The sequence below is a fragment of the Tiliqua scincoides genome, chromosome 7, assembly GCF_035046505.1.
Source record: "Tiliqua scincoides isolate rTilSci1 chromosome 7, rTilSci1.hap2, whole genome shotgun sequence".
Lineage (NCBI taxonomy): Eukaryota > Metazoa > Chordata > Lepidosauria > Squamata > Scincidae > Tiliqua > Tiliqua scincoides.
The window spans coordinates 64,061,419-64,074,127 of record NC_089827.1 but is presented as its reverse complement, the minus strand read 5'-3'; the positions used below and the strand labels follow the sequence as shown (position 1 = coordinate 64,074,127).

Sequence of the window (12,709 nt, the reverse complement as noted above, 5' to 3'; positions counted from 1 at the left end):
CAAGTCTCATGCAGTCTGCTCAGCACTGGAAACAGATAAGAGTAACTGGTATATTTTATAACTACTAAAAAAAACAGAGCAACAGCAATTCCTGTTTGTTGTTTCCATTAGCCCTTGATGCAAACAAAACACTTATATTTTACAAGAGCTAGTTTGGCTAGTATGCCAAACAGACAGTGCAAATGACAGACAGTGAACGCTCTCTGGTAAAACAACCCTTTAAGGGTCCACAATGAAGTAGACAAAGTATCAAGTGGATTATAGTCTTGTGTGTTAAAAACACTAAACTAGTGATATCTTGGGTTTTGTCACAACTTTCATCTAGTTTCGATAGGACAGCTGGCACTCTTATCAAGTCTTATAAATGCTAGAACTTAAGTACTCTTTCCTCCTTTTGTTTACTGACATGCAAGATTTTGCTTGCTAAGAGAGAAAAGCTGAAGTTGTCAAGAGCTTTCCTATTGTGTTTCATTTCTGAAGTATTAATAATAGATTAGTAAGCAGCATTAAATGAAAGCCTCAAAAGTAATAGACAAAGTCTGTCAGAGCTTAGGCATTCCAAACTGAAGCCCACATTCATATTTTTTCAAAAATAATTTCAATTTTCTAGACTGCTGAAAAATCTTTGGAACGCGATTTACCAGCACTCTGAAGTCTATAAACTGGAAACATGTTTACACATCTCTTTGGCTCTTACTGATTATTTGAGTTTGAGCATTTCAATGAAAAAGTAATGGCTAGTGCAACATGTTCAAAGCAGTCACAGTCACAGTCAATTATTGGAGGGGGAGGGGCAACATTATTTGGGCCAAGATGGATGAACCCAATGGAATTTTTGATTTGTTTTTATCTTCATTAACAGCAGACCCTCCCACCATGTCATACCATAATCTGCTTTCAAAAGTTCCTTCTGTTTCAAAAGTGGTTTGCCCTGAAGCATGCGGAGTTGCTGATTGAAAATAAAAGGTTTGTGGTTATTTGGATCTTGTCCTTGAAAGACAAACAGAGGAAGGGGGAATCCCATACAATATAACAACATAATTTACTTTCATCCACAAACTTTCTGAGAGGCCACAGGAGGACCCCTAACCCTCAGCAGGAGTGCACTGTTTGTCAACATAGTCAATTTCATGTTTGAGGCCTGAACCAATTGCCCTCATTTCCTCCTTCCTGACAGAGTCTGATTTCATCAAGGCAAACCAGACACATGAGGGAGAGAGTGGTTTGTGGAAGTGCACTCCCTCTTTGAAAGAGGAAAAAGTATGATAATCTAGAAACACCAGCACTATCAGTCATAGCCTAGGGCATGATATTAAGCTATTAGGTTGGAAATCGCAAAGGTGGATCAGCAGTTCTGGAGCAAACCTGGATGGGGGAGAAAAAGAATCAAGTTTGTGCTTCTCCCAGCAACAGCAGAAGCCTCCCTTTCTTGTTCTGAACAGTATGACTAGGGTGGTTACACTTCCCTATACAAACAAGAGCATGTTTAAGATGCTCCAATACGAGAATCTGGAAACTGTGTCTCCACATCTCATGGGTGGAGTTTTCAAGATCATGTTTCTGAGCATTTGAAATCCACGACACTATGGCTCTTTGTCACTCAGAAAGGGTTGTGCATTTCAACAGATGCGCTACAACAATTGAAAGTGAAGCTAAAGAAGACATAACTCTGGGTTTATTTTTCTACTTCCTCTTTTTTTAATTACAACTGCAGAATAACTGGTGGATGAAGTAAATACATTGACCGGTAGAACAGGCCTTTGATGTCAGTCAGAAATGACCTTCTGAACTTATGACATACAGAAAAGTATGTATGCCTGACTATTTAGAAGAAACTAAATTATGTTTTGTGCCCAAATTGATTATTTGTTTTAAGGAGAAGTATTCCAACTTGGCAAGAATTCCAAAATAACTAAAACGCAACATCACAGCACAGTGTACAGCCAATGGACTTGTAATTTGTTTAAAAACTATAGTGACAACACTGTTATTAATTTTTACTGAAATTATGGTAATTAATACACAAATATTTATCTGCAGATGGAGTCTTCAAGCTTATATGAATGGTATCTAATATTATTTCACTAAACTACCATGGTAGCCTGGAACAACTTGCCCACCACTGCCAAAGCCCACATGACTGCACCTTTTCCTAGGGAAAGGAAAGTTAGAAATTACAAAAGTCCCTTCTGCGAAACTGATAGGGAGAGCTAGCAGGGAAAGACAACCAGAGACTTACCAATCTAAATATTCCCATCCTGAGAGGAGTTTCCTCCCATCTTGGAGACTGCTGTAGCCAACAGCAATCACTTCCAACAGAATACAAGCAACTGGAATCCTGCTACAACCCTTCTTTCCATACCAGTGCCACACTAGGACTGCCTCAAGGTCTTCCTGCCCCTTTTACCTTTAACCTCAAGTGGACGGTGAGAGCATCTGGGACTCTCTGTCAAGTCTAGGCACCTGGGGAAATGCTGCTGAGGCAATGGGCTGCCAGAATAGAGAGATTATTTCAGGGATTATGGCCATGACCACCAAGTCACCATCAAATCTCAGTGGACTTTGTGGTATCAGGAGAGAAGGAGGATCAGAGTTTGAGAGGCAGGAACACGCCTTCAATCGCCTCTCTTCCATTTTTGGATGGTTTTCCAGCTGGTGATCCAAGGAGGATCTGGACAGAATTGGGGGGCGGGGGGTTCTCTGCTTCAGGGAATATTCCAAGTTACTGGCCCCACCTTCTGAACAGAAAGATGAATAAACCCATTCCTATTAGTTCTGCCATCACTGCATGAAAATTTGACTATGAAATTCATAGACATGCCAACCCTCGAGAGGTAGGTATTTTATTTTTAAAAAACACAGCACTATCAAATATAGAACTTTTTCATATTTTTTAAAAGATTAATTTCTTTTTCAATTACTTCTGGCTCAGTTCTGAACATCAACAGATCTACTTTAAGACAATTTGGCAAGAAAGTAGTTAAAACAGGCAAGTAAGTCCCAAGTCTCTTGTTAGCATAATGCCTTCCTGTGGGAAACTAGATTACCTCAATGGAAATCCTTCTGTGTATCCGGTTTCTGAGACAAACACCTGTAGGGGATTGGACTTCATCAGATGATGTTCCAGAAGCTTGATCACTTTCACCATCAGATCCCATTTTCAAATTTTCGTGTACAATGTCTAAATCAAAAAGAGTTAATAATTACCCTACTGACTCAATTAAGAAAACATTTTGCCTTTATTACTCACCAGCAGCACTAGAATAAACTACGGCACTAATTTTCTTATTTTATCACCAAAGTTGTGGCAATCACATGATTAGCACATTCCAAACAGAATGATACAAACTAGCTTCAGTCCTTTTGGTCTTTGCTGCTATTCATTTTTTTTATTTTCAATTGATGGTTTCTCAATTTGCTATCAGTATGTTCTTAAGATAGTATGAAACAGGAGATTAATCTAATGAAATATGAGTAAATATCTTCTAAAAGAATGCCTAAGCCACAATACAAATACAATAGTCAATTCTATATTATTCAATTATTATTAGTTAATTCTTCATTCAAAATATGTGAACAAGCTATTTATTATCTCAAGGACTACAAAAAATGATTTTACAATTTAGCTGTACTCTTTAACTAAGCAGTCTCAAAAACAGGCCTGCTGTGTTCTGGAAAAGCTGTCCAGGCATGGTGCTTTCCATTCCACATCACAGTCACCTTTCTTCTTGCCCAATCGTCCCAGCACCTTGACCGGGCAGCCACTGCCCCCGGGAAATTGGGGGAGCAGAGGCTTCTGGGGCAACAGGCATCAGAAGCGATTGGCCAATGCAGGGCTCTGGGACGACTGGGAGAGAAGGTAGCCGCAGCAAGGAACAGAAAGCCCCATGCCATGCCCAGACAGCTTTTCCTATACCCTGGTTCCGGCCCACAGGCTGGGGTTTGGAGGCCCCTGCTTTAGCTAAACCACCACCAACACCACTTGACTGCAAGATAAAGCATATATATAGGCCATTCAGTGGGATGCAATATCCTGTCAAGTGGTATAGCAGCGAACAAAGTGAACATCTTTTCAGAGAAGAAGAGCTACACAAAGGGGCAAAAAAAAAAATAATAGACGTAACTAGTCAAAACATATCAGTGAAACAAATTTTCAAGTTGGGAAACAAACCCTCAACCAAATAGTCTTCTTGGGGGAAAACAATACCCCAATACAATACAGAAATGAACATGCTTCCTTGATTCTAATAAAAGGTACATTCCTCTAGTATGTGATCACCATGCCCCTATTCAAATGCCAGACAAAGCATGTGTAGAATTAGTGTGAGGCAAGGCAGAGGTAACACCTTTCCCACTATGTAACTGTATCTATCTGCCTAAGTCCAAACACATATGCTCGAGTATATAAGAAACCTACCCAGCAAGGAACTCGGGATAGAGGGGAGATCATATGTTACTGGGTCTATGTACACAAAACTCTACATGCATATGCACCAATTACATATCATGTCTTTCACATGCTGACTTGTGTTTGAGGTGGATTCGCAGTGCTACTGCATGCTTTGCCCACTGTGTGAATATGGTTTAGATGACTTTTTTGACCTCATTAAAGCAGAACAAGTAATAGCTACATTCCTCTCTAATAAGGATAGAGAGCTAAGTGGAAGTAGCCTTGATAAATCCTTGATAAATAAACAGCAATAAAATCCTTGCTCTAAACTGTGGGTCAGGACCCCCTAGGTGGGTCATGAGCCAAATTCAGATGGGTCGCCATTCATTTCAATATTTTATTTTTAATATATTAGACTTGGTGCTGCCATGGTATGTGACTTCATTTGGGGAAATGTCACAGATCTGTGCTTTTAACAGCCTACTATCATTTTAACAATGATAGTAAATGGGACTTACTCCTGAGTAAGTGTGGGTAGGATTGCAGCCTAGGATTGTTAACATTTTCCTGCTTAATGATGTCACTTCTTGTCATGACATCACTTCTGGTGGGTCCTGACAGATTCTCATTCTAAAAAGTGGGTCCCGGTGCTAAAGAGTGAGAACCACTGTCATAGACAATACTTTAAAAAAAACTCCAGTGAAGAAGTTCCCAGAATTTATCTTGATGTTTTTAGCCCCAACTACAGCTAAGGAGTTTTCTCTAGTATTTTATTTAAATATAATTAAATCTAAATTGAGAATTATAAGCCAAGACTTTAATGCAACATATTTGTTTATGAATTGCCATATACAGTATGTATACTTTACATGAGAATATATGAGTTATCTGAAAAATTATTAATGAGGCATAGTTTGCAGATTATCATCTCTGTGACATAACTTGTCTGATATCAACAGCTCTAACAAAATATTCAGTCCTCTCAGCTTTTAAAGCTTTTCCTGTGAGTAATGGCATCCAGTTCTGAAGCTTCCGTTTCAGCAGAAGTATTATGACTGATGTTGGGTGAGCTAGATTTGCTTGTGTTTGCTAAATTTTATTTTTACTGCTCTAAATATGCTTTTTCTTGTTCTACTTGAGAATTGGAACATGCCCTTACTTTTTAATGAATACGAAGCATATTAGACGTTGATAAAATGACACAAACAGTATTATTCAACTATTTAACATAACTGACTGCAGGAAATGGACCATATCAACATAAGCTCCTCTGCTTATCAGACGGAACGGTTCTCTGTTCATACGAAAGATTTATATATCATAGCTTATTGACATAAAATTACACCTCAGGGAAAGCTAATTCTCATCTGCAGACACAAAGAACAGGCAAACCTGCCAGTTAATTTCTCTACGAATAGGAAAAAACATGCCACACTCATGAATATTCAAGAGATATGCCAGTAACCAGTAACATAAAAGCATGTAATTGATTCAGACAACATAATAAATGCAAAAGGATAGAACACCTACAGACTAAAGAAAATGGATCCCCTTCGAAATTTCATGCAAAGGCTTTTCATAGCTATTATCTGTACTCCAAGTAGCACCTGGTGGTATATTTTTTCTTTACTTAGGACAGTGAACCCTGAAGGTTAAAACACAGGAACCCCCACAAATTTTACCCTCATCTTATTCAATCCTGTTTGAGGACAGAGTTCACAGGAAGAGGGCAACAAATGCAGTTTCCATTGATAATGGAAGCCATTGATGAGAAGGGTGTAGGTTGGGGCACCGACAGAAGTGACTTGTCTGTGGCATTTTATCACTAGACACATGTTCTTGCTGGTAGCACACTGCTCTGCATTAAGAGCTTGTTCAAGATTGGTGCATTATGCTTGCAGCATGAGGATTTTAATTTTCTTTCAAGACTTGGATTCTATGAAGTGTTTCAAATAACTATAAGCCCATTACAAACATTAAAGAAGGTGAAACACAAAAGTTAACATGGTTGCCAATCTGTTCAAGTTTAAGTGCCAGCACATGCCAGCTAATCTGCATCTGTCCAAAAGGTCAATTTGCAAACTTCACTGACAGCCTCTTGACATACTAGCAGGACACCCAGGGCCTGGTCATACCTTAAAGAAGACTTTTACTCCCTGAAATGGAAACTGGGCCAGTTTAGTGCCGGAAATATTGTAAATTCGTAGGTGTCAGCTCTTTTATAAACTAAGACTTAAGCTTTTCTTTGGCATCCATCAATGCTGACACCAGTACTTTAAATGCATAATTCAGAATGAATAATCTCTCACTGTTTTCATAGCGAGTTTTCTTCCAAATAAACTCAAGATCATGGTTGAGAGAGTTAATACTTTAAAATTTGTTTCTATGACAATATCAGAAATACAGTGGGCCCTCAGTATTTGCAAGGGAGCCATGCCAAGACCCCCCATGGATACTGAGTGGAAAGCTCTCAAAGGACCTCCTGGATGTGACCAGAATCTTCTTCTGGTCACATCCAAGAGGTGTTCTGAGGCAGGGAAGACTACGCATGGCCTCCCCAGGCTTCAGATAGCCTCCCAGAGGCTCCGGAAAGGCACTTCCAGTTGTTGGCAAAAACCAGAAGTGCCTTTCCAATGTCTGCGGGGGGGGGGGGGGGTTCTGAGGCCCTTCAGATGCAGGGTCAACACCCGCAGCGAGTCAAATCCATGGATGCCAAACCTCCAGATGACAAGGGCCAACTGTACTGTTGCAGTACTATTGCTATGAGGTACAGGAGCGGTCAGAGAATTAGCTTGTTATTCTTAATGCATTGATTACATAAAGATATAAGTGTAACTTATTACCTAGTCTGCTTCCGTTTCTTGGCATTGCCATGAAAGAGCCAAGGCTACCACCTATAACGCTGTGTGGCCTTCGAAGGGGAGGCTTCTTGAATGATCCCGTGTACTGGTGAAGGAATGAGTGCATGCTGTGAGATGTTGGAGGCCTGCCATTCTTCACAATGGGTTCTAAAATTTGCCAGCACCAATGTATTCATCGCACAAGCAGGATATTCAGGAACATGTGAAGAGAGAAAAGAAGAGAGTTAGTAAATAGTCTGCATCTAGTAAAAGAAATAAGGAAATTTCCTCTAAAAATGCAAGCTTTTGATACAAAGGTTGAGTTATCTTCATCAAAAATGCTTGGGACCAGAAGTGTTTTGGATTTTTTCAGATTTTGGAATATTTGCATATATAACTTGGGGATGGGACCCAAATCTAAGCACAAAATTCATATATGTTTCACATACACCTCATACATATAGCCTGAAGGTAATTTTATACAATATTTTAAATAATTTTCTGCATGAAACCAAGTTTGAGTAAATTGAGCCATCAGAAAGTAAAGGTGTCATTTTCCACTTATGGCATCATGTTGGCATTCAAAAAGGTTGCACCATTTCAGATTTTGGATTAGGGATGCCCAACCTGTATTGCCTTTCATTATATTTAACTGAGGTCTGAAGAACTTGAAAATCATAGAGCAGATTATGATGATCAGTGGTGAAACATGTTACATAAAATAGCACATTCAATTGCTGGAAGATATAAGAATCAAATCCTGCTATTACAGGGGGCGAGGAGTACTACTTTAAAGCAGTATTTGTTTCATGTTTTTAGGAGCAGCTAATAAAAACTGCCCTTCCCCATGTGATCAGAGAGTAGTAGTACAGTGCCTCAGTTGGAAGGGAGGGAATGCATGCAGCCATGCTCTTTCCCAGCATGACAGGAGAAATTGATTCAAACTATTGTCCAAACCAGCCCAATGCTTTCACATACTCTGACCTCTCTAAAGGAGTGATCACCTAAGCTAGGACCAGGGGGAAGCCCAACCACCTAGCACCTAACTTCAAGACCAGACCCAAGGTGGATTAATGGGGAAGAAGCTTCTGCTGAAGTGCCTCTTCAGTATTCTACCCATCCCAGACAAAACACAACTAGAAGAGGGCAGAGAAGAACAATTCTATATGTTCTTCCCAGAACAATTATATATATAACAATTATATATATAATTATAAAATATAACAATTCCCAGAGGGCAATCTATAGTAATTGGTCAGGATGAAACAAGGACCCCTGTGTCCAATATTATAAAGTCTTAGATTTTTAACCTTGATCAGCATTATTCAAGCAAAAAATTCAATTCTGACAGCTACCTAGTACTTGCTACTACCTTTATTGGCATTATATTCTTAACACCTGTCAGGGCTGCTATAGTTTGCATCCTGTTGCCTACTGAGGGAGAGGATCTTCTCAGCTGTGGTACTCAAGCTCTACAATGTCTTCCTTGGGAGGCCCCACCTATCTCTATATGTCTTGGTCTTCTGCAAGTTGGTGAAAATCGCTTTGTTTAGACAGGTCTTCAAACTGAATTGATTTTATGCTGGAGATGTGGGTTTTCTTTTTAACTGGTTCTGCTGTTCCATACTACAGGTCCAGCCTATTTATACACGGATTTGACTCAACATGAATGGCCCCTGCAAATGAGAAGGAATGTGCTGATCCCTGGAGGAGGGGAAAATGCATCCCTTTAAAATCAGTTTAAAAAACTGAACAGTCCTTTAACAGTAGCCTCCTTAATGAGAGAGAAAGAGGGCAGCTGGCTGACAATCCAACAATCCTTCTTTCTCCAGCGGACCCCTCCCTTCCCCCTGAGCAGGTGAAAGAAAGGTGAGAGCTTTGCATTGGTGAAGGGAGGGACCGAGTGAAGCACTTGGAGGAGGACTGATTGATGGATTGTCTTCTTAATGACTCTTATCTTAGAGTCAAAAGGTCAGCAAGGCTGTTTTTAAATCACCAGAGCAAAGAAACTTTGTTTTTTTGCTATAATGTGTTTTTGCCATCCATGTATAATGGATTATACATATAATCCATGTATAATGATTTGCTATAATGTGTTTTTGCCATCCATGTGAGTGCTTGGAACGGAACCCACACAAATAATGAGTCTCAACCTGTATTGCTATTTTTTTTAATTTTGTGATGATTTTCTGCTGGGGACTCCTTCGCACTCAGCAGTATCATGCCATTAACAGCAGCTGTGCACTGTTTATGATGCAGAACATCCCAGGGACACACTTACTGAATACAGTGGGACGTATTTCTGGGTAGACATATTTCTGGGTATATTCTGGGTATATTTCTGTAAGATCATGAAGCATTTGGTGTGTATAGCTTGCCCTGGAAGACCATGAAGCATCTGGTGTTGTCCAGCTATATTTTCAGAATGTTAAATGAACTAAGATGCTAATATCATGTTCTGCATTATCTTTTACAGCAACAGCACCAGACATGGTGAAGCATGATTAAGTGGTTCACTATGCTCAGATTAATAACAAATGCAAACACTTCCAGCGTGTAGTGAAAGGCTTTCAATGACTAGGCCAATGCTAATGGATCTGAAGACACTCAGCCATAATCTATTTGTTGCTCAACTACAATCTATTTGTGTTCATTAAATAGTAATGTTCAGTAATTCCTGTTCACTTCTCTGAAGCAGAAAAAGTGTCTTGTCAGACATCCTATACAGGGAGTAGTACTCTTTTTCTATGGCATCTGCTTGCCATATTTTGATGGATCTGTTCCAATCTTCAGCCTGAAGATGTGGGCAGGTTACTTGAAGGTATGAGGCCAACCTTATGTCTGCTGGACCCTTGTTCATCCTGGTTGCTTAAAGCAACCAGGGAAGATCCCTGTGTGGAGGCTGCAGAAATTGTTAATGCCTCCCCTAAGAGTGTGCAGGGTGCCAGTTGTACTGAAAGAGGCTGTTGCAAGACTACTTTTTAAAAATCTCTCCCTGGATTATGCCATCCTCTGTAATTACCAGGCAATTTCAAATTTACCATTTCTAGGCAAGTTGACAGACTGGGTAGTGGTGATCCTACTTTAAGGTTTCCTGGATATCATGATTATCTTGATCCTTTTCAGTCTGCTTTTAGGCCTGGTACTGTAAAAAGCCTGGGACATTCTGACAGACAACGTAAGCCAAACACTACAAGGAGGAGTGCATTCCTGTTGAGTATGCTGGATCTTTTAACAGCTTTTGATACTATGGTATTCTCCTGGATTGTGTAACAGGGATAAAGTTGGAGGGCACTGTTTTACAGGGACTCTGCTCCTATTAGTCAAGTAGAAGCTCAGAAGATGGTACTGATGGACTACTATTCAATCCCTTGGCCATTGGCCTATCTTTTCCTGATGCTAATATCTACAGTATATGGAGTCACTGGAAGAGGCTGTTCAAAGGCTTGGGGTGCAGTATCAATATGCTGATCACACCCAATTCTACTCATTTCCATTTGATTCTAAGGAGGATGTAGCAGTTCTGAATCATTGCTAGGGGGGCTGTGAAAGTTTGGATATGGGTTAATAAACAAACACTTAATCCAGACAAGACAGAAGTGCTACTGGAGAATAGTAAAGCTGCCTCAGGATGGGGTTACATCCTGTTCTGAATGTGAGTTCACTCCCCTTGAAGGATCAGGTTCACTAGCTGGGTGTCCTCCTGGACACAGCCTTGCTTCTGGGTGGGCAGGTGGCAGCTGTGGTCAGGAGTGCCTTTTCCCCAGCTTTGGTTGGTATGCCAGCTGTGGTTCTTCCTGAAAAAAGCAGATCTGGCTACAATGATCCATACAATCCTATCCCCTATTTGTGACAGCGGAAGGAGCATCCCACTGTTGCAAAAGCCTGGCAACAAAGAGTGGAGTGCACCGCCACTGGGCCAGTTTGTGAAGAGGAAGCTGCTGCTTGGCCAGTCCATAGTGGCAGCAGCTCCAGAGCCAGACCGTCACAGACCCTCAGCTGCATCAACCTCAAAAAGTTGGCAGAGGGAGTGTGTTGCAGGTGTGGTGCGGATGTTTCAGGGGCAGACCAGGGAGGGATGGGGTGGATCTCAGTGGCACTGGTGTGCGCCAGGATAATATTGCTTCCATTTACCAAATGTCTAAAGAAACAGAACTGGGCTCATTTTGTGATGGTTCAGCTCCCTGGTCCGTATTTATTGGGCAGCTGCTTATACTGAAATCATTTTACTGCTTGCCCACAGATCTCACAAAAGAATCTAGATGATTAACTTTTACAGATTCTGGAATCTAGCCAGCCAGGAAAATAGCCAGTTTTATTTTTTGTGTGTCAAAAAGCTCCAAAGGACTTTTTCCTGGCAAATGCTCACTACAATAGGATATTATGATCTGCTAAAAGACGTTGGTATCTACCCACAATCTTAATCTGTTCAGATAAGAACTAAAATATACTAAGAAAAATCAGATCAAGATGACCCATGGGAACCTTAAATTATACAGCAATAACTGTTGACAGAGAGGGAGGCTGGACAGGTAACACAGCTCTCATTTGCTTCATAATACAGAACTGAGGAAAGCAACAGAAACAAGAGAGCCTCAAAGAACAGAAACATCCTCCCTCAAAGCAGGATGAAGTGGTTGCTTAGGGAACAAGATCAGGAAGCATTTTGTATAGGTAAGCTGTTGACACAAAGCACTTTGGCAGTGAGGAGATAGAGCAATTCTAAAGATATTGATATATTCAGCTCTCTTACTGAATATATTCAAAGTATCTAGCTATACAGGTCCAACCTTGTTATACACGGATTTGACTCAACACGAATGGCCACTGCAATTGAGGAGGAATGTGCTGATCTCTGGAGAAGGGGAAAAACGCATCCCTTTAAAATCATAGTTTTAAAAAACTGCTTTTCTTACTGTTGTACCGAGATAGTCATGCAAGTGATCATATTTTTCTTTAACTGAGCCACGAAAAAGCGGGGGTTCTAATTACTGACAACCTTTCTACAACAGTAAGAAAAGTTGTTTTAAACCACAATTGTAAAGGGATGCACTTCATAATTTTTTTTAAACTGCTTTCATCTAACACATTTTATGGTATCAGCAAGGAATCCCAGAATTAAACCCCTGCAGATGGCAAGGCAGAACCATATACCGTTAGGAGCAGTGGGTCTTTAAATCTATTTTTTCACTGTTTTTTATCAACAGATTTTTTTTATCCACTAGTGGTTCCGGAATGGAACCCCAGTGGATAATGAGGGACAACCTCTATATTGTGTGTGGCCTTTGGATCAATTTCAAAGGAGATCCAATGAGACACACACACAAGCAACAGTAAGCCCTACATTACATATTTCAGTGAAACCTTACCATGGAATCTACAGCCAGGTTAAAAGGTACGTTAGAACAGAAAAATTGGCTTATCAGTTCCATGGAAGAATTCAGAAGAATAATGTTTAAATGGCACCCTCAATATTTAT

At 40.3% G+C, this 12,709-nt stretch overlaps 1 protein-coding gene across 1 annotated transcript in view; it reads right to left on the bottom strand.

Annotated features, from left to right (window-relative positions):
* CDK17 (cyclin dependent kinase 17) overlaps nucleotides 1–12,709 on the bottom strand; it is an 89,222-nt gene that overhangs the window by 35,377 nt on the left and 41,136 nt on the right. The window contains exons 3-4 of the mRNA XM_066633062.1: nucleotides 7,234–7,398; nucleotides 3,048–3,181 (exon numbers count right to left, since the gene is read on the bottom strand). Coding sequence (XP_066489159.1) covers nucleotides 3,048–3,181; nucleotides 7,234–7,398 — 299 coding nt within the window. The remainder of the gene's footprint in view (nucleotides 1–3,047; nucleotides 3,182–7,233; nucleotides 7,399–12,709) is intronic.